Source organism: Meleagris gallopavo, chromosome 19 (genome assembly GCF_905368555.1).
Source record: "Meleagris gallopavo chromosome 19, MGAL_WU_HG_1.1, whole genome shotgun sequence".
NCBI classification, from domain to species: Eukaryota; Metazoa; Chordata; class Aves; order Galliformes; family Phasianidae; genus Meleagris; species Meleagris gallopavo.
Window position 1 is genome coordinate 5,543,130 of NC_139422.1, and position 27,302 is coordinate 5,570,431.

The 27,302-nt window shown below is 42.9% G+C and overlaps 1 protein-coding gene across 19 annotated transcripts in view; it reads right to left on the reverse strand.

Annotated features, from left to right (window-relative positions):
* FNBP1 (formin binding protein 1) overlaps nt 1-27,302 on the reverse strand; it is an 87,262-nt gene that overhangs the window by 26,116 nt on the left and 33,844 nt on the right. For all 19 annotated transcript variants that reach the window (XM_031556194.2, XM_031556199.2, XM_010720892.3 and 16 more), the window contains exons 5-8: nt 18,337-18,399; nt 17,445-17,549; nt 5,190-5,318; nt 3,330-3,476 (exon numbers count right to left, since the gene is read on the reverse strand). In XM_031556194.2, coding sequence (XP_031412054.2) covers nt 3,330-3,476; nt 5,190-5,318; nt 17,445-17,549; nt 18,337-18,399 — 444 coding nt within the window. The remainder of the gene's footprint in view (nt 1-3,329; nt 3,477-5,189; nt 5,319-17,444; nt 17,550-18,336; nt 18,400-27,302) is intronic.

Consider the following 27,302-nt stretch of genomic DNA (forward strand, 5'->3'; position numbering starts at 1 on the left):
AAGGTATCCTGGGAAACACGTAGCAAATTAAGGCTCGAAATCCTCACTCTATCAGGTGCACTGTAGAATTCAGATACAGCTTGCAAAGGGGGTAAAGCAACGCTTTCTCCATTACCTCATCCCAGATTGACATTAAACTTTTGTAGACCTGAGCATTTGAAGAGTTGTTTTTTTTTTTATATAATCATGAAAGAAGAAAAGACAAACATACAGGAGGTTACATAAAATCCACTACTGGTATTTTATCCTATGCCTAAAGCCTTATTTTCCCCCCCCCCTCTCTTTTTTCCTCTGTTAATTGTACAGTGTTCCCTCTATTTAGTCAAAACGTCCTTCCACTATGATTGAGCTAAATATAAATAGCATGCTCCACGTATCACGAAGAGATAATGTCATAACAGGAACTCCTAAATCCATAACAAATTAATTCTGTCTGCTGCTGGAGCAAATTCTGCAGAGGTTCACTTAGCAGTCACTCCAGCCTACCCTTGTCATGAGTCCTCTGTGTTGTTAGAAGGAATACATTGAACAGAAGTGCATCTGTAGCTGCAATAGGAACACAGGGCTAACCAGTGCTACCAGAGAGCTTCCATTGCTTAGTGGGAGTTGTAAGGACTTCTATGAGGGCATAAAGCAATTCTGCTTGCACAGTTGCAAATTTCCTAGCTAAGCCTGAACATTTGCCCATTCTGCTAGGCGTGAGGCAGAACTTTGTCATTTTTAAGCTGCAGAGAATAATTAAATATTTTCCAGATATTGGCCCTCAACGCCATCTAACGAATAGGGGCCTTGAAAATAAAGTGGTCTTTGAGAATCCTGCTGGCAGCTACGGATGGCAGGGCAGGCAGAGATGGCTGTGGAAAGGAAGCCTGCTGTTAGCAGCCTGTGCTTCCAGAGTTTCAACCTAACTACAGAATGACATCTTGACCTACTGCTGTGCTGCACAGGTCTGATACTCAATCACAGTTGTCCACAAATGCCATGAAACCCCTTGATCGGTCAGTGTGTAGTTCAGGTAGGTACTCACACGAACTGCAAAGCTGTGCTTCCATTTTGTTTTTCCTCTTTAAAATACTGATGTCATACCATCAGCTGGGAAGGTTTTACGGACAGCAAAAAAAAGCTGCAGAACTTGCAGGTTCTTACATCCTCTCAGCTAGGGCTGACTCAGTTTGGTACACAAGGTAAAGCACCAGAACTGGTGCTCTCTCTGTAATTATTTTCTTTCTGACAAATACATCCTCTGAACTTGCTATGCTGTTAAATTTAAAGGCCTGGTTTCCGAACTGAAGCTACCACACCAACAGCACAGCTTTCATTTACCTTCTCCTTTTCTTCAGCAACTCTGTACATGATAGCTGGGCAGAACAAGTGACAATCAGACCAAGGAATACCAGTCAGGAGCTGTGTAAGAACTCCAGATGCATCACTGCATTTCCTCAGTATCAGTGTCAGAGCTCCTGCATCTCTGGTTTGGTGACACTGAGTACTTTTGTTTACAACTACCAGATCCCTGAGATCTCCTCCCAGCTGGGAAACACGTGTCTGTGTGAGCCAAAGTTTCACATAAAGCTCTTCCTGCTCAGTGGGCTCTCAGTACTGCTCACCATTGTACTGGTTTTGTTATCACCAGCTGTCCTTGCGTTCAACTTGCCTGGAATCTGACCTCCATTTCAAAGCTGACTTTCCCATCCAAAAAATTTCAGGCTTGAAAGAGATGAGTAAAGGAGATAAACTTCAATTTAAATCTTTCAAAGAAAAGAAACTTTTCTGATAGCAGTCTAAGAGCCAAAACTGCCTTCTTAAAATTCTAATGTAGAGATGGGAAAGGTCTGCTGTGGCAGTTTGCATGACTGGCTGAAGGAGAACGAGATGTTAAACTGCCACTGTCTGCAGCTATGGCTGCTTATAACGTGGTAGGACACAGGAACAAATGTACCACTCTTATTAGAGTCAAGGTGAGAAACCACTGTTCCAGAGACACAAAGACCTCAGTGATATTTTAAGACAAGAATCATCCTTTAGGCACATCAGTTTCTCAGACAGAACAGGCTAAATCTTTCGCAGTTGTCCAGCTATAACAAAAATGCAGGTAAGTACATTTGTGTCAGTGTTTGCAGAAGATCCCTAAGCTACCAGTGCTCACAGCACCTTTCTCTAACGTCACACTTGTGCACGTGAGCCATCAGTCCAACACATCTGTGTGCAAAGACCAAAGCTGAGTACAAAATTCATCCTGGCTCAAATCCTCAGCGTAAGTGGTTTGTGTGTTTCACTTAGACTGTGCTTGAGGATCTGAGCATAGTGTAAGCACAGTTCTGAATCTCTCCCCAGTGATTTTCGCCGCACAGCACCAAGAGCTGCACCCCCAAAAAGGGTACACTGTTCAAACATGGGAATTTGTGCTCCTTCTCCTACCCCAAAAAGGAAACAGTAACTTTCAGATTCCTTGGTTTCCCATGCTGCTCTCTGGGAGAGCAACCGCCGTGCAAAAGCAGGGGATTCATTTCAAAACCTCAGCCTCAGGCTTGTGCTGCCAATTAACTGCAGGCTCTGGGCACTGAATAGCTCAGAAAAGATTCCAGTGAAAAAGCTGTATGGGAATTGCAAACAGACAGCGAGACACATGCTGTTTGTATTTGAAGCACTAATGCGACCCGTGAGAAGGGCAGAAAGAGCAGGCACAGGCTGCATTTACAAAGGGAGGAGATCATTCTGAAAACAAAACAGAAAACACATTTGCCCTTGTGCTAACCGTGCATCAGGAAGCACAACTGAACTCCTTATCAGCCTTCATCAGGGAGGCTTATTTTTTGATGTTCAAAATTAAGGTTTACCAGAACTCGCCTACAGATTGCTAGCAAGTCTCAATTCTTCAAATGAAGAATTTAAAACCAAGTAGAAATTTTGCCAGAACTGTGGTAATAATTAATGAAGCCAACATTTTAATTACTTCCATTATTAGAAGAGCACAGAATCCATCTGAATAAGAATTGGTGGTGATTAGATATCTGGAATAATGCCCATCATTCTCCTTATTCTGGGCAGAATTCTAATCTTCGTTAACAATTATTTCAAGAAGTCATTATCCTATCAAAAGGAGAGAATATTCCTAAAAGAAAAGAAAGCGTGGCATTTCCTGATGTTAAGTAGATTTAGGAAATAATCTGCCTCAGACAAAGCAGTCTGGGACAAGAGCCCATTATTTGTTTTAGCTCTATGACCATAAAGCCCTCGTGCTGCAGCTTGGACCCAGCATTTCAATCTCTATGCACAAAGCCATCAGTTCTAAAGATGACAATCAGCAATACAAGCAACGTAACACTTACATTCTTGTGATCAACTGATTCTGCAGCCTTTGTTATTTCATCCAGACACTTTCCAATGATAGGGATCACCTGGCGGTCAACATCTGCAAAAGTTTTCATGGATTCACCTATCCTCACAATTCTTCTTTCCTCCATCTCTTGGATTTTCTAAAACAGGAGATTTCAGTCAGGTCACGTATCAGCAGTCATTTCACAATTACAAACAATTTTTCTCCCTACCATACACTGGCTGCTTTAAAACACAAGGTTTAAATATATATATTCTTAAGAACAGACAAATTAGGACAGCTGTTCTAACAAGGCAGTAATTGGTACAGATCCTTCCAACATCTAAATACCATTCTAGGAGCAATCTGTGTTACTGTTACAGGGAATTTATCAATTAGTTTTGTACGATAAAAAAATGCTGATTTGTCAAAACCCCAGCTTTAGACATTTGTAAGAGTGGTTCTCAAAGCTGTTAACATAATTTCTGGAACAATAAATTCTCTTTCATTTTCCCCAGCATGCTGTGAAAGATCTTATTTTCATTCCACTGAAGATTTTTATTCCCTTGGATTTTTTTATTTCCCCTTTGCCCCAGAAGATGACTTCTGGTTTACAGGCAGCCCTACACACCATGTTGTTTACACGTGTGCTTCTCAACATATGCCCCCTGCTCCTCACTGGATTCAGTGTCAATCTCCAGCATCTATTGCACGGACCTCTGATTTAGAACAGAGGGTAAGTGGATGTGGCATAACACTATTAAGAGAGATTATAACAACAGGATACAGAAGGGCTTGAACAAGAACTGCCTGTTTCGTGCACGACTGCAGGAATCTTACAGAACACCATCAGCCTAAAAATCCTCATTGCCTTCACTAATTCACAAGCAACAACAACAACAACTAAAGGAAATAAATCCTTTACAATATATCTGTTATTTCAGCAGCTAATAGAAAGAGATTATTTGTTAGTTGGCAGTTAAAAGGATGTGTGTGCACAACCTGCATGCTCATCTACGAATCAGAGCATTCACTGCATTCAGTGTTAAATACAAGTACACGGGCAGACTGTCATGTATAATGCCAGAAATGGCTTATCTGAAGATACTGGTTCGAAATACCTCGAGCAAAAGAGAAGGTGTCCATTTAGCTAAGATGCTCCAGTTATGAATAAGAAAATGCCTATTTGCTATGCAAGTGTTAGTTATTTCTTATCAGATGATAAGCATGTGACATTTCCTCTCCTTAAAGAGGGTGCATGTTCCACTTCTTGACTCTTATGACCCATTACAATGGAACAGTCATTTAGAACTTCTGTTCTACAGCATTAATCTCTCTTTGTTCAGCCAAGCACACTGATAGCTTTTTTGTTCTCTGCCTACTGTCTTTCTTTAGGCATCATAAGACAGTCAGCAAGCTTCCTTAAATTCTCTGACATTCACTATCGCAGAATTATTGGAGTTTAAATTTAACATCTGCAAAGTCTGATTTCAAAACAGGTTATAAAGGACCACGAAGCTTTACAGATGGAAGGACGCCCCAGCTGCCTCCTGCTCCAGCAATGCAAATAATGCTCTCATTCCCCAGCTGCACACACACACACAAGAGCTTAATACAGCAAGATTGTGAACAATTCCAAAGACTATCGTAATCTGTCATGACAATTCATTGTTGCCTTCCATCTGAAGAGAAGGGCAGAATTTTTCATAGCTCTCCATCTCTCGGATTGGCAGACTGCATATAATAATTGCTACTGGGGACAAAAGTTACCCAATAAAAGGCAAGATCCAAGAACTGAGCCAACAAGCAACACATCCCTTGGCTTTTATCATGAGATTCTGAACTCCTCTAGAACAGCACCAGCGAGCTTTACCTGGAAGATGTTTGGTATGTGTGTGTAGTAATGATCATGCTGCTCACTGTTGAACTTCTGTAGAGTGGAAGAATATTCTGCCTTGCTGTCTTCTGCCATTTGATGTCTCAGCTGGGCTTGCTGTCTTGCCTAAAAAAACAAAGTCAAAAGAAATTTTTGACGTATACCACTTGAAACTGAATGACATTGTCCTTGTATTACCACCCTCATAAGTAGGCAGCACAGAAACATAAGCACACGAGCCTCTGAACACTTCGACTTTTGGCTTACTGTTACCTACAAACCATTGTGAACCAGCATGAGTCTGCAGTGTGTACTGCTGGAATTCAATTCTCTTTCTCCTATTAAACATGGCAGGGCTTTGCCTCTCTGTCAAACTGGCATATATTCCTGCCTATTCCTACAAGCCTTAAAAATTCCAAATTTATCTTAAATGGTCAAATTAGCACACACAAGACTTGCTTTCCTACTTTGCCTAAGAGGTGATAGCTCTCACAGCTCAGATGCATCCTCAGAATGAACATCTCCAGACATTTTCTACCTTCACAGAACAAACCTTCTGCCATTGATCGAGCAGAAGGGAATGCCAGTTTCCCCTGGCTAGCACGTGGCCCTTGATGCTTGCAGCTGCTACCCTTTTCTTGTGTTGCAATATGTTCCTTCTATGAATCACTCTGCACTCAGAAACAGCCTCTCTTCATACTACACGCAAAAGACTGCACCAAATTTGACCCCCCAGGCTCCTCCTTCAGGGCAAGGGCTTTTTCAGGACACGTGCAGGCACTTCTTCCTCCACTGAAAGCTCTGTTGGATACCACCTCTTTTCTTTAACACACCACTTACCTGTTGGCTAGCAATACATTTTGGAGATAGTGGAGGGGCAAAACTGTCTCATTTCACGTGCCTCAGCCAACATATTCACAACAAAACATCTCAATTCATGCACCCACTGTGCACTCTGCAAAGTCTTATCTCCACTTCCTTGAACAGAGCTGGCACAAATTATGCAAGGAAACAGGAGCCTGAGGAGCAGCTGAGACACAACTCCTTCCTATTTTTACCCATGCAGATTTGCTTTGCTACCCAGCATAGCAGAGCACTGGGCGATTACCCTCCCTTCTCTGCCTCGAACAATCTGTCCCCGAGTGACCCTCTCATATTTTCAGATCTTTCTCCTAACAATTCTACTTCCTAAGGCCTTCTGTTATCTGCTTCACTGCCCAACATTATTCCCTAGCTGACTATCCCATCTGTTTATTTTAGCTGCCTTTTCTTTCCTGTGGTTGGCCTTCATACAGAAGCTCTTCCTTTTCTCCTTCTTCTATATAGCTCCTACCATCACTCCCTACCTCCAGTCACTTGAGCCTTGAGGTCCCTCTCATACCTGTTCACAGCTGGCAACCATCCATCCATCCATCCATAAATCCATCCATCCATCCATAAATCCATCCATCCATCCATAAATCCATCCATCCATCCATCCTCACTAGGCTCCCATGCACCCCCCCTCCATCTCAAATACCACCCTCAGCCCCAAAAGAGCCTGCTGCATGACTGGGGATGAAATCCTTGCTGCAGAGGTCAGAGGGAGCCTGGCCATTTGGCTTTGGCAACTTAACCCATCCTTCTCACACTCCTTTTTCAGGCACTTATGGTTTCTTCACCTTGTGCTGTCTACCTTGCCATGGTAGCTACAGGTACTCAGAAGCATTAGGTTTTGCTCACTCCCCCAAGTTTCTGAAAAACCTTTTCAAGAAAGAAGACAGACTGCTTTAAAAAAAATAATAAACTTTAAAACATTTTTTGCTATTTCAGGGAAAACAATGCAATAAATAATTTTAATGTATTCTGAGAAGTGGGCTCCCATTGAATACAGTTCAGAGTGGGGTTATTCTTTGAACTATTCCAGGCAGACAATAGTTTCCTGACAATAAATCCACGAAATACCAAATCATGGAACATTTTAGTAATCCTAGCTGGAAGCGAACAAATTCGGCCAGAAGGTTTCAAATCTCAGTGTGCAAATAGGCTTCCCTTCCATCTGTCCAGCTCACACATCTCACCTAATAACTTATTTTGACTCGATTCAGTTATTTTTTTTTGTGAGTGCTGTCAGCTGCAGTACTTTCCTAGATCACCTTTCACATTCTTGCTACAAAAATAATAACCCAAGCACAGCGACAAAATGCTGGGCACTGAATGCAACACAGCAGAAGAAACGGCAGCGTAAAATGGGAAAGACTGTAACTATAACGAAATAAAGATGTCTGATAAGGAAAGCTTTCAACTTTTCTTGTTCTCCAGCAGCTTTAATTGCCCACCAGCTCCTGCAGCAGAAGCACATGTAACACTGACCTGCTGCAAGGAAGTCCCAAGGAGCCACAGCAGTCGTTGTTCTGCCCAAATGCTCTGTATAATTTAGTAAACTTTATCATCCACACACTCACGTAAAGCTACGTTAAATGCAATGGAAAACAACACAGCCTTGTATTACAAAAATACACCAGGAAAACAAAGTCAGGCAGGGAAAGGCTGACAGCTGTAAGAAGAGCCTCCCAGCTTCTTCCTCAAATCCCAGCTGCTGGAGATTCATTTGTGAGGACCAGTATCTTCGTCTGTCTAAGAGCAACCCATTGTTTGAACTGACTTGTACGGAAGGCCCAGTCCCACTCACACAGCTCTCTTTATTTATTTAAGTAGCACAACTCAGGAATTTGTCCCTTGACTCCATTGTTGAAACCAAAAAACAAGGACTTTGCTATTACATATTCCCAGGCAGCCCCAGCAAACTTTCAGCCAGAGTTCTTCCTCGTGAGCAACTCATTGGTTGGGTATGAGCAAAGTCACTCTGAGCTAAATGCATGCAGGAGGAGATGCTCTGTTTCCAAAACTATCTTAACTGGCCCCAAATAAGAGAAGGCAGGAGATGAATAAGTAAAATTGGGTACATTCCAAAACCACAGATTTTTGTATGAGAGCCCCAGTGACGTTTTGTTTCTGCTGGCCATTTAATGCATTTGGCAAGCTTCAAACAGCTTAAATACTTTTCCAATGAGGTATTTTGGTTCTTAAAATAAAAATATTTTTAAAAGTCTAGATTTTTTTTTTATTACTCCATTTGAGTATGTCACTTACTCTAACATCATCACTTCTAGTCATAAAGTACTTATGTATACTTAGCTCTAGATTTCTGTTTTCTGCTGAAGCACAATGATAAAAAACAAGTTGATGACCTTAAGCTTCATATTCAGTGTAACAGATACAGCAGCCTGGAGCTGCAGAGTCACAGGAGCTATTTCAGGGGCAATTTACAGTTGAGCTTCACAGAAAAGTATATTTTTGCTTTCTTCACCGCTTGTTTTTGCATGCATACAGCTTCAAAGATGCTACTTCTCAGGCATTAGAATTAACATTAAAATATCTACTCTGAGTGGCACTCTCAGGAGGAAAGGCTTTGGAATACCAGGCCTTGCTCTCAGGTAGGAGGATGACACTGTAACACAGCTTTCAGTTGGCTCACTTCTCCTCTTAATGGGGCTGGGATGATGGAGCAAGAGCTCAGCTTTCCAGCACCACACGTGAAGTCACTATCTCGACCAGACTGCCAGATCACTCCTGATTATAGCAGAAGTTAGGGCTAGGTACTCATAATGCTAGGAAAAAAAAAAAAAAAATCCCCTCTTGAAGAATAAATGAGGTCACATAAATAAATAAATAAATGAGGCCGCTTGCAGCAGCATGAAAAAGTGGGGAAAAAAGCACATCCATTAAAAGGGTTTGGGGAGAGAAGAAAAGCAGCTCGTTTTTCTTTGTGAAAGGTGCTCAGATTCTGTGCACATTTGTTAAATTCACACCCCTTCTCCTTCCCCCGCAAGCGGACCTCCATACCACCTTTTAAGACCCAAATAAACACGTGCAGCCTACATGAGCTAACCTCCCTTCCAAAGTCGATTTTTTCTTAAGGCAATTCTTCTCTGAACTCACATTGCAGCAGTGAAACCCAGAGGTCACAGATGCTAACACACACCTCACGAGGAACACTCCTAAGGATGAAGGACAGCCCAGCATCTGCAGCACCATTAACCCTGCAGCAAGTGTGCTGGTAAGCTTCAGGTTTCCACTCTCATGGCAATTCAGATTTAAACACAGTCTTACCAAAGCAGTTTTTTTTTTTCTATAACTAAAAAAAAAACAATAAGTAAAGGAAGCATAGGAGAAATTTGAATATATACATACACACACATTCCTTCCTGTCTCCAAAACAAAAAAGAATGAAGGATATTTTGCTGATAACAATTTTGTAAGATGCATTCCTGAAACAGCAAGAGAGTCAATAGACACACTGTCTTTTGGGTTTACGCAGACAAAAAAATGCAGCTCCTCAAGGCTGTGATGGTGGGAGTGATATGAATAACTGAAAAGGGCAGAATAAAGCTCTGGCTGCTATGAGGCTGATCTGCACTGAGTGGCACAGTTCAGCTTCTCAGCTGCTGCTCTCTCCAGCTTGGCAGTTTCCAGTCAAAACGCTGGGGCAGCTTGCTTTCTTCTGCCCCCTCTTTTTCAAACACCAACAAACCCAGACAGCATGTGAGATGCATCCCCGCCAAGCCGCTGTCTGCCAAAATAGATCCGTCTTTGGGAAATCCAAGAGCAGGCTGAAAACGCAAACACAAAAATCCACTCCTCTTCGACTGCCCAATCCCTTCAAAAATAAGTTAATGATAAAGGCAGACTTGAACACTTGACCAATTTCAGGAATGCTCTCAATAGCTCACAGATTTCTCAGCTGCAGGCTCTGGCTGTCCCTGCCCAGCTCACACTGCTGCTGTGCTGCGAGCAGGCACCAGCACCACCAGCGGTAATGCTGGCAGCATTCATAGAAGCATTAATAACAGTGGGAATGCTGCCATAGGTTTGGATACAGGGCCAGGACTGCAGGCTTTGATTTACATAGCCTCCAAGTCAAGCTCCTTTGTTTACTATTTTACAATAACCAGTTCGGTCTCACTGAATTGACAAGCAAAAAAAAAAAAATTGCTTTCCCAAAAGCAAGAAGGCAGAATGGGACATGCAAAATAACAGACGGGAAAGGACAAAGACAAGTCCCTACTTTCAATATTAAAAGGAATAGAAAAAAAAATCTGACAACTCATGGATCCTTGAAAACCTTTGGCTGAGTAAAGTATACAAATGAGCAAGGAGCTGATGTAATGGAAACCCTTCGATCAGCTCTCTGAACTGTTATCTTATGAGTCTGCAGGCCACCCAGTTCTGCCAGATGACAGCACTACACACTAATAATCACAGAATGGCCTGGGTCAAAAAGGACCACAATGCTCATCCAGTTCCAACCCCCTGCTGTGTGCAGGTCGCCAACCAGCAGCCCAGGCTGCCCAGAGCCACATCCAGCCTGGCCTTGGATGCCTGCAGGGATGGGGCATCCACAGCCTCCTTGGGCAACCTGTCCCAGTGCCTCACCACCTCTGGGTGAAAAACTTCCTCCTAATATCCAACCTAAACCCCCCCCGCCTCAGCTTAAGATCATTCCCCCTTGTCCTGTCACCCTCATAAACAGTCAGAACCCCTCCTGGTTATCCGCTCCCTTCAAATATTGGAAGGCCACAATGAGGTCTCCCCAGAGCCTTCTTTTCTCCAAGCTAAATAAGAGACTGGTACTAAAGGACCAAACCACCACCAGAACTCTTAACGAAACAACAGAGCAAAGCAGGCTGCACAGGACCTAGCTCTTAAATTGCACTGCTCCCATCTGCACCACCAACAAAAGGGGGTTGCAGGTAGGGCTCACCCAGCTGCCAGCTCTTCTCGCAGGGCCAGCTGACCAGAGACAGCCTCAGCTGGTTAACAAAGCCCAACAGCTAGAGGTTACCTGCAATCTCATGCATGTGACAAGCCCAAGCCTTCACTGGCCTGGCTTCAGACCTCAGTTCTGTGGCAGGCTCCCATGCACAAATCTGAGTGCTGCATTTCCCATATGTAAAACAAAGGTACTGCTATTTCTTTACTACCCCATCCAATTGATCCCATCAATTTACTGTGACAAGTTCAGAACCATCTACACGCTGTGTAAGGGAGACCATTATGTAAAAACTGAGAACAGCACCAAGCACAGCTGTGTTCTGCACCAGAGGTAAATCAGGACACAGCTCCAAGGCTCTACAGGAACTACTGTGCCCTGAACTCAGAATTTGGTCTCGTTCCACAGCTGTTCTCGTGCCATAAATACTAGATGTGCAAACTGCCAGGTGACCAAATGGTGAAATGTGGTCAGATAGGCAAATCTCTCTGGACCATAGCAGCCCTGGAGAAATGCAGCCCCACGAGGATACCTCTATATAAATAAATCAATCAACCTAATTTGTTACAAAGGAATTCGGTGTTTGCACAGCGGGTGAAAGGATACTTGGAACTGAGCAAGGAGAATGCTGGAGAAGCATCTGGAGCACTGGCTGACTGTTTAAATGATTCCTGGAGATCTGTTTAGTTCTAGTAACAAAAGCAATTATCTTCTGCAGTATATAAATGTAAGTAGGGAATATAAATAGTGGAAATTATTTCAGGACTGCATAATACATCTGTTAGATCATACTTTGCATACTGGGCATGGCTCTGGCCATCTCTCTCCAACAAAGATTTTACAAACACTGCCAATGCAGAAGGAATAGTTCAGGCTGAAGAAAGCTACCAGATGAATTTAGTAGCCTTAGTGCCCAGCCTTTTGGGTGCAACACATGTGCTTCAACTGAACAGCTTACAGACAATTAGCTACATTCTGAGGCCTTCTTTTCCTCCCAGTTCTCCTACAAAGAAATCTGTCAAAATATTTTTTTGATAGAATAAAGAATGAGTACAGAGCTTTCCAGCCACATAGCTTGAACTAATTGCTTTGCATTAGCTAAGAATGTCGCTCATATTACACCTTCAATTCTAACTGCAGTTGATCCTTAATTCAAAGTTGTTCTTAGCTCTCCCCTTTACAACCCTGCCTTGCTCTCTCCATTTAGCAATCCAACTCCCAGTAGAGCTGCACTGTTATGAAATTGTCAAATTGCCACATAGGGCATTACTGCAGAAGAGTACCTCAAAGAGGAAACAAACTCAGATGGATTTCCTTATCCTATACTAAAACCGACTGGTGCTTCTGCTCCTTGATCTCCTAACACCACATACAGTGTCTGAATGGGATTCAAAAGGATATTTAGCAGCTAATGCTACTGCAGTCATTCACTCTTTATACCAGAAATCAAAGCTCATAAATAAGCCACAGCTCCAAAAGGGAAACAGCTGCTGCATCATCGCAGAGTGCTGCTGATGGCAGGGTGTAAACAAGGCTTACCCTTCCAGAAATGCAAATACAGTGCTAAGGGACTCCCTCACACTGCACTGCCGATTAGGACGACGCAGTTCAGAAAGGAGATCAGGGTCTGCACAAACCAGGGAGATTATGTTAGTATCAACCTAACGGCTTTAAATCATGTTACCAAGAAAAGATTGCCCTTGAATTGCTCGGAATTTGGATCCGCTTCACAAGCAAAGATACAGGAGGGTTCAGTCAGTGCCATCAGTGGACAGAAAGGAAAGCAGCTGCCTAGTGAGCATAATGAAATCTCATCACTGTGCTAAGAACACGAGTCTCATGCAGCATCCACCCCTCTCAACAAGAAATGCACAGACGAGGGCCCTCTGGAGCTGTGGGCAGGACTAAGCTGTGCTCACTGCACCCACGTTTCACCCAGACACTGCTGCACTTCTGTGAATTCACAGCATGCAAAGCATAGAAGCAAAGCCTCTGGAATCATTTACTGCAGTAAGTAGAAGCATTCACCACACCAGTGACAGAAACACTGCAGAGTTTTTCCAACTTCTAACATCATCTTCCTGCGGCACTGCATTTCACAGCTAGTAAAATGGGGGAAACCCCACTGCTGTGGAGCAGATTGCACAGCACTTCCTGACAGATAGGGCTAATTAAGCAGCCATGGTCTGCAGAAAGGAGGGCACCCACCACCTCTGGCTGTGCTGCAGTTTACTGCCCACAGTCTTCATCGAGCAAAGTTTGCAACAGCTCAGCACAGAGCTGGAGGGGTTCGCTTTGGTTTGTCTGCAGTGCTTCAGTGATGCACGCTCCATCCTGCTCTGCTCTCTGACTGAGCATGCTGCAAATAGCACGTGAAGGTTTGCACCAATGCTATCAGTATTACAATCAGAGATTTCTCTGGGGGCCCAGCTCAGTTCATTCTTCATTAAAAGGATGTGTAAATTCTTAATGAGGAGATTTGCATCCTGCAGCGCAGCAGCCTGGCTGCTGGAAAAGCAGTTTAACACTTGACAGCAGAACTGCATTTGCAAAGGCAGGAAGATCAGTTTATTCCAAGAATGCTTCAAAGCAGCAGTATTTCTACATCTGTGTTTCGTAAGGCACTGCCAATGGTTCAGCTCATGATTTTCCAATGCAGTATAAATGGACTGTGGGTAAGAGGGGCAACACAGACAATATTGCATTTAGAACTGCCTGTGTTCAGCTGCAGTAAGCATGTAAGAAAACAATCACTGAAGCTCTCCGGGTGCAGGTTCAAGACTTACTGAGCTGGTCAAAAACACAGCAAAATAAAAATCCCACCCCAAGCATTTAGCAATATCAGGAGCTTACTGAATTTTGAGAATTAAGGTCAAATTGGCACTTCTAAGACTTTCACTTCCTTCTAGATCCACAAAACATTTATGTTAATATTAATACTTAAAGTGTAACCCTCCTTACATATCAAGAACAAAGGACCCAAACCAAACTGTTAGCAGCCTGTTTCCAGGCTGCTGTCCTGGGAACTCACATACACCTCATTTTCTGCTGCAGACAGCTGAAGTTCTTTTCTAGCAGAATCATTATTTGGACCCCAATATATAACTGTGCTACTCTTCAGCAAAGAGAGATTCTGCCTGACACAGAGAACCTCAAACTGCTGTCCTCCCCCCCAGCTGCTGTGCAAATCAAGAGGCAGAAGCATCCCATCCCTTTGTATGGTTGGCCCCAACCACTTCCTCTCTAAAAACAGATTTTGAAAAATCTACTTTGAAAATAAATCTTCAGAAATAACAGCTTTTTTTTTTTTTAATTTTATTTTTTATTGCAAGAACTTTGCAAAGGCACCGCTGGGTACCACATCATCCCATAAAGATGTCAGCTTTTTAGTGATTACAGCTCTAAAGAGAAGGAACGAACAATAGAGCACTTCCTTATAAGTACACTGACTCTGCGCTGGTGACAGAGACCATTTCCCCAAATGGTCAAAAAATTGAAGCAACTCCACTGTGGTTTTTTGAAAGAGAACTGTTTTCAAAGCACAAATCCCACTGCGATCCAAGTGAAACTGAAGCTCACAGTGACACCTACAAGCCTTCCCAGGATTTCCATCAGCAGGTTACACCGTTCCCTTAGTTCATAACAATATTTTCACAGCAGAGCTGTTTGCAACACAGCAACTCTGACTTTGCTGAACTGCACTGAGAAAACCTTTGTGCCAAAGTGTACATTCACTCTTTTACATTCTCTCTCTGAACGCTGGCTGCTTGCAATTTAGAGACAACGCAAACACAGGAAGGGAACTCGAGGGCCGTAACCCCCTGCTCTGATTTCACTGCTGCGCAAAGCCTGTGAGCATTGCTGACACCTGAACACAGCCCCTCAGCTCCACGTTACCAACACCAAAAAAGGAAACATCAGGAAGCAATGCTGAACTCCAGCTCCTTAAGATCAACCGCAGCCTGGCTGGCAGCAGAGATGAAGGCAGCCATAGCAGACAACAGAGCAGCACAGATGGCACTGCGTGCTGTGCGTTGAACTGGAGCTGGTGGTTCCCTGGGAGCAGTTTGGGCTTTGGTGCCAGATGTTATTTTGCTGAATAGTCCCAGAGAAATAAGTAGGAAAGTCTTCTCTGTTCACTTTTGTATCATTAGTCTGCATACGTAACCCTAGCATACTGTAATAGTGAGAGCTACCCCTTCAGCAAAGCCATGTTAAATGCTGGCAGCACTACTGAGAGAATTCCTTCCTGCGGTTGTCGAAGGCTACTGCTATTTAAAGATGGACAGATGCAAGCAGGTTAGATCCTCATTCAGTCGAGCACTAAGTGCATTAGGGATCTGCGGCAACATTTTTCTGATCACATCTGTCACTGTGATCACTGCAGGGTTTTAATTCCATTACTTGATAATGCACAGTACAAAAAATAACTGATATTGGCAGATACAAGCAAAAGCAGCCAAGGTGTCCATCTTGAGCCCAAGAAATGAGGACAGCAAGTCCCGCTGCCTGAAGAGCACCTTGGTCAGCCAAAGCGAGCGGCGGTGGCTCTGAACACAGCCAGGCCGTCTGCTTTCCTGGCCAGATGGATTTTCGGGAGCAAGACTGCAGCAGCCAAGCTGTGAGGAGCAGGAGAAATCAGAACTGCTGCAATAGAAGGAGGGAAAAGTCATCACGCTGCTTCACTGGAAACCAGCAGTTTCTGCATCTCCCTGGAGCGAGTCCCGCGCAGCCCTGGCAGCAGCTCCAGGGGAACAATATCTTATTTTCTGGGGGGCTTACGTAAGGCAGAGCCTGTCACGTGGGTGGAGAGCAGCAAAGAAAGGGCATTATTCACAGCCTGGCATGGATGAACCCAGTTTAACACATGCACTTGGAAAACACTGTTCTCTCTGTTCAGTAATATTATTTCACATTCCACTCGTTTTGATAACCTTTTCCTTCTCCATCTACTCCACGGACTGCCTGGAAAGCCGACTAATGCCTTCTCCAGAGATCAGCCAACACACATCGCTGCTACAGACTTTTCCTGCCTTTCAAGATGCTGCTGAGCTTCATTTTGCAATAAGTAATTCACAAATACACACCGTGAAAACAAGCAAAAACCAGAGCAATTTAGAAGGGAAGTCCCTCCGCTCTGCTTTGCGGGGAAAGAGCACCCTGTGAGGGTAAGGACTGCTTCCTAGGATTTACCAGACACATTACTTTTCACTCTGATGAGAAAAGGCTGGCAGGAAAGGTAGAACTACTTGCCCCTACAGTAGAAGTCATGTCTCTGTGTTCCTTTAACATGACCTCAGCTTAGAAAAAAATCTAGGCTAAGTCCTAATTTTATCTGTCAAATAATGTATTTTAGAATCACTTTATACAGTTAAGGCAGAGATGATCCTTTTCTCTGCCAGGAAAACCTGCATGTGGGCTTACATCTCTGAAAACCCCCGACACACATTTATCCATAGAGTGCCCTGGCAAATCCAGAAGGTGACAGATAATCAGATCTGAAGGGTGAGTTTTCAACTAACAGCCAAGCAGCAAATGACAAGAGCACATAGCTGTTTGCTCAGGAACACTTGAGGAGATTTCCTGAGCTTCTTTCTAATAGCAGCCCTGATGCTAACTGCTGCTAAACACCCGTGATGCTCAGCATACTAGAAACTTTTTAAGATCCCATGGGTGCAGAAACAAATTCTATTTGATAGCTTCCTAAGACTGAATTCACTGATAACAGAATGGAAGGAGACTTCTTGAAGAGCAAAATCTGCATTTTTATTTATTTATTTATTTTTTTGCCTGCAGTTTAATTTCATTTCCCATTCTTGCAGCAAAATGTTTGATACAAATAAATTTCAGCTTTTTTTTTTTTTAAAGAAAGAAATATGTTCAATATTCTGTCTTGTATCTTGTGAACCAAACTTTTCAGTGAAGACAAGACTACCTTTACACATCTACTGTTGTCTTTCTGGTCTGCATTTCTGCATTGTTTGAGCAAATGTGCAACGCCAAAAAGAAAAGGCGTCCTGTTGTAAATGAGGACCACAATCTACAGTCCTGGTACTACATCACTGCAGTCAATCAGACATCAGCAAGGAAAGAAGTTGAATTCTACCAGGATCACACAGCAACTGACAAGCACTCATGTGCAGGGAGCACTCACACGCCTGACTGTTAAAAACTCTGGGGTGTTAGTTAAAATCAATTTTGCATGAATGTATTCAGAGCCACATCAACTATGTTAAATTCTGATACCGTCCTACTGAAGAAATTTGACTGCTTGCATTTATAATTAGTATGCAAATACAAGCAGCTGGGGAGATCTCCCTATTTTAATTAACCTACGGACTGAGGCATTAAGCCTCAGAAGGTTTATACCACCAGCAGGACTGAGGAATTAAACCCATCACAACAATTTTCACAGGCAGTTTCTCTACCCTCTGGCTTACCTTCTCAACATCTGCTTTTGTAACATTGATATCAGCATCCATTTTCTCAAAATATTGCTGTGCTCGATCAGCTTCTTTGCAGTCACGTTCAAACCGCCTTTTACTCTGTAAGGAAAAACAGAAACACAATTTCAAAATCCACTTAAAAATCAATAGCCGACCCCAAAAATATCTGCTGTAACAATTGAGGAGATTCTATGACTAGCTTGTTTATATTGGAACACATTTCCATGTTAAAAAAAAAACTTAAACACATTTTTTGTTCCATTCTTCAGACTACTTCATTCCACGTCATCTTCATTCATAACATCTCTGCTATTTCAATATCTTTCCCTATTAATGTTTCTTCTGTTCTGGTTTACCAAGTCACTTCCTTCCAACACTTAAATCTCTCATTTTTATAATACACAACAAGGGAGTTTCTAAGGTGCATTCATTTGCAATGTCCCCTTTCCTTATCTTCTCCACCTACAGTTTCTCACCAGTTCATAATGAATGCTGAGGTCCAAACCAGTGCATTTACTTCTGAGAAACAGCCCTTTATTCAGGAGATGATAGCACTTGATTTATGCATGCAGGATGGAGCTATTCAGCTTACAGAGGAATATCTGAGAAGGATCCTCAGGGACGCTGCGCTCTGATTCACACTTAGCACGCTTTTCAAGTCAGATGCAATGAATGCTACTGGTAATACACAGACCCCATGGAAAGCCAAATGCACTCTAAACAAACTGTCATGCCTACCATTGTATTCTAGACAGTGAAGTTTTAAAAGATCACATTTTCCAGGTTTTATCCATAGACCCTCTGTTTTCTAAATATCAACTCTGGAACACTGCAAAAACGGTATAAAAATGGCTTAAGCATCACATCTGAGGAAATTTCCACTTACAGCTTCAAGTTGTTTCCAGCAAGTTTCAATATGTTGTTGTGCCTTTCTGCCATCGTGGAAGTGCTGTTTAGAAAAAGAGAAAAGGAAACATTTTGAACAACAAAGGACCAAATTGCCAATTATGTTCAAGGGCCTCCTTACTAGCAACGAAGAACAGAATATAATTTTCCAGAATAAAACAAATTATTCTGACAGTTGTGTTCTGCAACCCTGGTAAATTGAGCAGGTGTATGATGACTATCTGATGTCTCAGCAGGCTGCAGATGTGTATTTGCATTTATTATAGTGGTTAGTTAGTTTAAATCCAATTAATCCTTTTAGCAATTCTACCTTGCATTATTCACTGTATCTCATAATTATTGGTTTCTCACACTATGAAATCTGAAGCATTTTTAGGCGAATATGATCTCTCTGGTTACTGACTGTACATTAACCCTACATTACAATTTCTCTCTGCATGGAATTTACCAAGATTAGCACATTCTAACAGCTGGTATTGGCCCTGACTTCCATTCAGACTCAACAGTAAACCTTGTCTTCCTAATCCCTGAATATTTGCAAATCCAACCCTTGATTTCTCTAGAGATACTCAATACTTTGGGTCCCCAGCAACCATTCTCTCCCATACACTGTGTGCACACCATGGTGTTAGAGAAGCTCTGAAATACGAGTGACAAGGAGCGTATCCTGACACACCTTTTAGAGCAAGGCTCATAATTATATTAATTACAGTCAGTTTAAATTGCAGTTCTTAGCCCTTACACAATGGTCTTCATCAGAGAACCTAATATGCTTTAGATACTCCTCCCTCTATCCTCCACACGCCTCACCTGTCCTCAGGGTAAGCAGTTTGTCAAAGATCACTGCATAAATCAATGACACAGCTGTAAATAGGGACCAGGAATATGAACGTAGTACCCAGCCAGCTGTTACACAGGCTGCTCTCCTTACAAGCACCTTGCAAAATAAATAACAATCTATAATAGCAAGAGAGATGCCTACCCACTGCGTTATTTACTAACAAGCAGAATGCTTTACTCAAACACAGACGCGGTCTTACAGAGTAAGCTTCAACAATAAAGGTCTGATATTGCCAATTAATCCCTGCAACAGGCACACGTTGTCTGGCACATGCAGAATCAGATGGTAAATGCATCTTAAGTAACACAACGTCAGGTTAGAGCCCCAAGTTCAGAACAGAAGCCTTCCGCAAACCACTAAAATTATGAAGTGCTCGTAGGCAGTCTCTTTCCAACTGGCCATGATGGACTTTGTGCACTTCCCACTGCAGCAGCAGGTTGTTCCCTCCGTCAGAGCAGCAGATTTCTGCAGTAAATCATTCTAGCAATGCCTCCCCACTGCCTTTCAGTCTCCACCAGACAAGCCAGCCCTAACGCATGAGAAGTAAAAAGCCACAGAACTACAATTCTCTCACACCATGTCCAATAGACTTCCACTGCCTTAAAATCATAATAAGCCTCAACGTGTCTGCAAGAACAGACAGAGCACTGCCCCAAGCTCTCCAGACAGTGCTATGTGCAATCCTAAGCCCACTGTTAAGGAGCTGTGCGTAGCTATAGGATGAGCACAGGGACACAACAGTTTTCACGTTCTGGATGGTGTCCACCCCCACACAACCATTCTTGAAGCAGAGGAGAGAGGCACAGTGTCAGTGATGCTCTAACTGTGGGCACGGCAGCACTCAGATCAACCACCACAGTCCCACCTTCCGTGAGCGGCCAACTTGCAGCAGTGGGGTGGAGGGCAGTGCAGACAAGAAGTGATTTCCAGCCCCATTTGTCATCAGCTCTGACAATACCTGGGGAGGTCAAACCACGCTGTGCTCCTCCAAAGCTCAGCCACTGCACCGTGACATTTAATCACAAACACGACTGTGAAGCTGCTGGGTGGTGGGGGAAGATTCCAAGCAGATTTCAGTTCCTTCTGTAGATTCCCATTTTCTTTAAATGCTGTGTGAGACCGTGTGCTGCACCTTCCTTACTAGGAGGATTTGAAACGTTCACGATTTCAGGCTTGCTTTTGTAATTAAGAGCTTAAGAAAACCATCCCAAGGAACAACTGCGATTTAACGCCACATTTTTAAACACTTTGCTGATAAGCATGGAATATGTGGAAATCCTGAAGCAAAACAAACAGCACTGACTTGGCTGTCCCGCACTGCCCTTCCTGCCTGCCGCCTCCCTCGGCCCCTCCTCGTGTGCTTCCCCTCTCCTCCACCTCTGACTCTGCTGCTCTGAAGGGACTGGATCAGAGAACAGCCATGCTGCCTGGAGCCCAGCACTGCCAACGAGCCTCTGGGAAGAGCACAGCCCGTTACTGAGCAGAACACAGCTGCATGCAAGGGCTGAAGGATGAACTTGAAATTAAGAGCATATCAAGTAACAAAACCGCCTTCAGCTCCTACTTTTAAACTCCTTTGTTGTTAATCAGCAGCGTAATTTTCATTTTTGCAGGAGCCATCCGTCTTCTTTCCCACTTTGTCTTAGGGAATTAGCTACAAGTGACCCAAGTACATAGCAGCATAGCAGTGAGCCTGAGCAGGAAGGCTGCATGCTGTTCACATTCTGCTGCACTTTTGAGAAGTCCTTTTACAGGAACGGGATATAAAATGGGCTTTTTGAGGGTTGTTAAATAGTGCAGCCAGTGAGCCCGTGTGCAGTGGCAGCCTGATGTACACAGGTGAACCACGTTGTGGAGATTCCACTTGAACAGTCTGTCTGTTTTCCTAAGTTCAACTGTTACCTACATCTATTGGTAACTCTCAGTTCTCGTTGTGTTGACGCCCCTATATCCTTGTTGGGGGAAGAGAGCACACGAGGAAGAAGATACCACGTATTCAGAGCACTTCTGCTTTTGCAAATCATTTATGCTCAAAGGATCATTTCTGCATCCCAAAAAATCACTTTTAGACACAGCAAAAGCACTGATGCCCTTTCAGCTACCTGCCTTTTTGTCACCGCCCCAATTTTATGGTTAAAAAAGCCTGAGACTACAGTTAAGTGATGTGCTCAGAGTCATACAGGAAGCGTGCAGCTTCCTCAAAGCCCTCACTATCTTCGACTTCCGCAATCCCAGTTCCTTTTACACGCTTTAAAAACTTCTGATGCAGCAAATGCCTTTCAGCTGTTTGGGCTTCTTTTTATCTTTTAATTTAGTAAAAATAAAGATCATTTCCTTCTTGATATGGTTTCAAGATGCACGATTTAAAGATTTTTTTTTTCTTTCCTAATCAAATGCAATAATAATTGGTTATTCTACACGTGGTGATTGAGCAAACAGGAACTCAACAAATGATTCAGCAAATGGTATGGAAAACTACCATCCCAGTTAGTCATGCACATTACAGTAATCAATTTAGAATAGTTGATATAATACAGACTTTTTTCCTCCTCCAAATTGAACAGCCAAACTGATACACCCTAATCAGGCTTTCCATTTAAAGCCTTTCAGATCACAAGCGAGATACCAAGGTAATGAATCACACTCCAAGCAGCCACTCAGACATTTCCAACAGTGGTGCTGGTTGTTTAAGTGCTGCGGTTTTCTCCAGACTCCTTTCTACATTCACAGCACTGGAAATCCACATGAAAAAGCAGTTCTGGATTAAAAAAAATAAACATCTGTGAGGCAGGTTTAATAAAATCAGCGGTACGGCAGGTTACAAAACCTGCACGGAAGAAAATCGAGGGAGCATGTAACGAGGATAAGGCTCTAAACCTTCACTCGCACAAAGAGCTGCAAGCACGCCAACTGTTAATAAAATACCACAGTGAAAGGTTTGTTTTTGATAGCGTTCATTACTTTATCTCCCCAAACCACCTTTTAATCTACACTTAAGAGACTTACACTTGCAATCACCATGCCAACATTGAGATTTTCCTGAAAACTACTTTATCCAAGTATTAGACCTACTAAATAGCTTAAAACACAGCAGCAAAGTCCAAGCCACGCTGGCTATGTGACCACAGCTGTCCTTTTTCCTTATGCACTGAAGCACAACGTCCTCAGGATGCTGAGGGTGCTCTGAGCAATGGCCACCCACGGCCAGGTGCCTCCATCCATGACTACGGACACTCTAAAGGATCCCAGCTGAAGGAACGTTTTGCTGCAGTACAGTAAAGGAGGAGCAGGAAATCCAGGCAACAACCAACTGTGTGCCAAGCATCTCATTTCTAAACCAGGCCATACCAGTCGGTGCGCTCTCCTCGTCACCATGCTGCATTTGTAACAGCTGTGGAGAAACCCCGGCTGCTGCGCAATCAGGACAAAACTCTCATTGACTTTTGTTGGGCTCAGATTTCATCCATGCTGATGAAAGCCCTGGGAGCAGCTAGCGAGTCACCTACAATAGAACGCCTGTTACTGCCAACACCACTCTAAGAAGGAGCAGGGGGAGACGTTTGCCAAGTTTTCTTGGTACCCTCAAGGGCTGATAGAGCCACAGACTCACGGGGCAGACAAGAAAAGCGTGGTAGAAGATGACTTATCTACTTTCTTTGAGAGACCCTTTGAGAGCGTTCCAAGAAAAGCAAGATGTACTTACAAGTATCTTACACTGAACCACGCAACGCAGTGATTTTGCTGAGGAGCTCCTGGGCAGTGTTAAATGAAAGGACTGCCTCAGCCACTCAGAACACCGGCGTGACAGCAGGGCTGATGGTGCTGGAACCAAAACCCAACCACAGGGAATAACTGACTTATGGAAGGCTTAAAAAATATATTATTTAAACATTTAAGCCTTGCTTTTCTTAGGGAACAGCAGTTGACTGCACAGTTAGATTTAAGACCTGCACGTTAGCATCTGTTTAAATTATAAAAATAAAGATGAGACAAATATATATATTATACACAATACAGTCAGAAAAACTATTCTAGTTTGTTTATACGCAGAGCATGCTGTTCATCTGACAAGATCCTGTTCAAGAATTTAAGAGAGATGATATAGCACAAGGCCATTTCATTTTCCCTTCTGTTTTCCACGTTCAAACTAGAGTGCATGTGCAGAAACCAGTTACCTTTGACTTTTTGTAACAGGCATCCTAAGCTCATAAGAATGGACAATATTAAGTCAGCCCTACCAATGTACTTCCTGATCTCTATCAAACTATCTACGCTTTTGTCACAAATGATACTTAAAATAATGACCAGTGACAAAAGCATTGATAGAGACGGAAGTCAGAGAACATTATTTTTTCCTCCATTTTCCCAGCTTAATTCACAGAAAACCTTGACAAATGCTTTTCCTTTCCTGGCAGCAAAGATAGGAAATAGCCTCTTGAGAATTCGTTGTTCCCAAGAATAACAACATGGTCTTGAGGTCCTGCCATTCTCATTGGTGATAACGTAGTTCATCACAGTTTCTTCTTAGTGTTGTGACACAGCCTCCTTCTCCTGTGCAGTCTTCAGAGTGAAGATTATTCACCTCAACTCCATAACTCTGCTGAAACAAGTTTGAATCTGAACAAAGCTGACGTTAATTCAGTTGTCTCCTGGAGTGGTGCATGCCAATGAGTCACACACTACCAGGACTATGTTTCTCAGGCTCTAAAGACTCCATTAGTGCACCAGACAAACAGAACCAGCTGATCATGCCTACCTGGAAATGTGAACAGGGACAATAAGGAGCATAAAGCTTGAAGACACCAACAATGTCTACAGTAACTTGCAGGTTTGTGGTCCATTGTCACACCCTTACCCTTGCTGAGGTCACACTGCAAAGCTGGGTACCTTCTCAGAATGTCCCATAGTGTCCAAAGTTTTCTTTCAGGTCATCAACAGTCCCTGCAAGCTTCTACCTGGCAACATAACTTACTATTTGTTCCTAATTTAGATACCCTATTTAAGTTAAATACCTCTACCCCCATTCATTTGGGCCATAAACTGTAAGTTGTAACTGAACAAAAGCTGGGGAAAGCTCAATTTGAATGCAGTCAACCCAAAGTTTGAAGCATTTTTTGAAAGTGGCAAAGCATTTCCTTTAAACACATCTTCTCCTCATCCTACAGTCTTCTTTGTCTATTGAGTTTGTAATTTCTGGAAGACAGCAACATTTTTCTGCATCTCTGCAGCACAAAATGCAGCTGTGCTCCAAACAAAGGCCTAAAGCACATCCATAGCTCAGAGTGGAAAATCCATTGTGCACATGACAGGGCTGTATTCTGCCATCCCGTTTCATGCTTGCACAGTGCAACACTCCATGAGAAATCCTGCTGAAAACCACAGGACTATTAGCAGAACAGGGCACTATTCAGAATGAATGAATGCTGCAGAATTCCTCCAATTATTTACTTTTCATCAACACCTGAGAGTCTACAAGAAACAGAAAGCTCTCTGACACGTACACCCCCAGTATGAATGCACACAGGGAGGGTGCATATGCTCCACTATGAAGAACCAGACCATTTTTGCCCCTGCAGTATCCATAAGGATGCATTCATTCCCTGCTCTGCTTCTATCCTGACACAAAATGGAACGTATTGACACCGGGTAAATTCTCTCCCAACCACAGGGTCCCAGTGCTGCACCAGTTCAGTCTGCAGCAGACCTGCTGGCTTGCACTTTACTTTCAGGCTCGATTGCATGGAGCCAGCCAATGCCCGAGGGGAGGAGGAGGTAGAGGTGAAAGCAGAAGCAGTAACAAGAGGGATAGTTCATGACTCCCAAATACATTTTTAGCAAAGTTGATGTGAGAGCAGTGGCTAACTAGAGACAGAGAGCAGCTGCTGCCAGAGAGGACTGAGTCAGACCCAGCTTGTGAGCAGAGTTCTGAAATCAAAACTGTCCCAGAAATGAATGTGTGAGTCTTTATCTAGAGACATTACAGCATTGAGGGTCTTCTTTAGCCAGAGTTGAGAAAATACCTAAATTATCTCTCTTGAGAAACCTGGAACTGACATTCCAGCTTGAAAACAGGCAATAAGATCCTTGCTGAAGATAACACAATAGCATGTGTTGTCTAAGAGCAAGAGATTCCAGAAAGAAGTGAAAGTGAGGAACTGTACTTTTAAGAGTTTCACTTCACTGGAGAGCAGGGAAGAACTGAAACAGCACAGGGAGTTCTCCATCTTGTGTACAGACAATGTAGCTAAAGAGGAGGCAGGGTGGATGCTGAACTCTGCAGAGACAAAACACATAGCCTGATGCAGGGCTAACGTCAGTGGGGGCTCTCCTATGGAAGAAGAATGCACAGCAAAATAAAATTGAACTTGAGACTGACATTGCTCTTTTTTACAGGTATTTAGACACTTGAATACTCAATCCAAATGATACAAGACTGAAGAAGAATGTGAGTCTTCCAATTCCTCTCTGTGGTCCTAACCTCAAGAAGGATCACCTTTTACTTACAGCAGCTTCTACATAACAGCTGATTACGTATCAAACATTGATCATGAGAGCTCTGCCAGCAACGTTTCTAGAAACTCCAGGCTATTCATCAATTCGTATCTCATGAGGTTTTGCCAGAGCATCAGACCTGTGATATTCCCACAACAATCGCCGTGCGGATCCGAGTGTGATTGATGCATTTGTGTTTTATGATATGAAATATGCCTGGAGGGAGAAGCAATTTCCTTTTCAACACCATTTGCTCGCAAATGATAAGTCCAAAGGAATCAGACAAGGATTCATAATTCACACAGTTCATACTCATGCTACAAGAACAAAACAAGCAACCATGACTGACAGCTGCCTTCTGCTAAAAGCTGACTTATCACCAACAGCGGGTAAACAGACCATCAGATCCTTTTTGCTGTTCCTATGGTGCATTGCTGGACTGATATTAAAATGATTTGCTTGTCATTCATGCTGCGAGCCAAACTTAAAATAAAGCTCTACAAATAAAACAAACAAGCAATACAGTTAGTGCTTGCATTCTTTACAAGATACCAAGCCCCTCATAATTCCATCTAACATCTAATAGGTATCCCAATCACTTTATAAATCCTTCTAATTTAAAAATCAGGTAACAAAATTAGAAGTGACAGGCAAACGCCATACAGATTGTTTTTTTCTTTTGTGGCTTTGCATATTGTACGGAATTCACCCAGAACAAAAGGTCACAGAAATGGCTGAGGTCACTCTCCTATCCCAGCTATATGCAAAACATACTTCCATGCTGCTGGCCAAATATGCCCCTGAAAGGCCACACACCATTCTGCAAATGAAAGATATGTCTATATTCCATTGCAGACTTATTCTCATACTAAACTTGGGAAAATATGGACATTTTCAGACTCGAGTCTTGCAAAGCACTTCAATGTACCCTTAATGCTTACTGGGGCTATTTACAAATGCTTACGTTTTTGCTGGACCAGCGAGAGTACTTTTCACTTTGCAATAGTTTGGTTATTGGAAATGAGAGATGTGGTCTGATGCCCCTTGCCTGCTGAACTTTGCTTGGCTATTTTATATCTGGCTTACAAGTATTTTTAACAATAATGCTTACAAACAGCATTTTATGCCCACTCATTCCAAGGACAGGAGTTCAAGGCAGGGAAAAAAAGCCATCACATCTCAACTAAATGCCTTCCAGTGTTGGTGACATGCAAATTTATCAGCTTTAAACATTCATGGTGGCAGGCATAAACTAGACGGTGGGCTCATCAACTACTATTTAAAATAAAGTACTAACAAACTCCTAATTTCAGCAATCTTGAAAGTGACAGGTTGAAAGAAAAAGATTCCTCACTATCACCAAAACAAAGCAGACCCTCTAGTTCTTAAAAACAGACGTCTAACGGGAAAGTTTGGTTGATCAGATCTGGTTGAGAAGCAAGAAAACATGAATCAACTTCCTATTAATTGTCTCAATAGGTTTAGTAATACAGCTTCTCTGTTTATTTCATGCTTCACATGGTGCTGCTGGACTCTTCCCTACACAAGCTTTTGGCCAGCAGAGCCTTAAGCACAGATGGATCTCTGACCTTATTTAGCAGGCATTCTCCTGA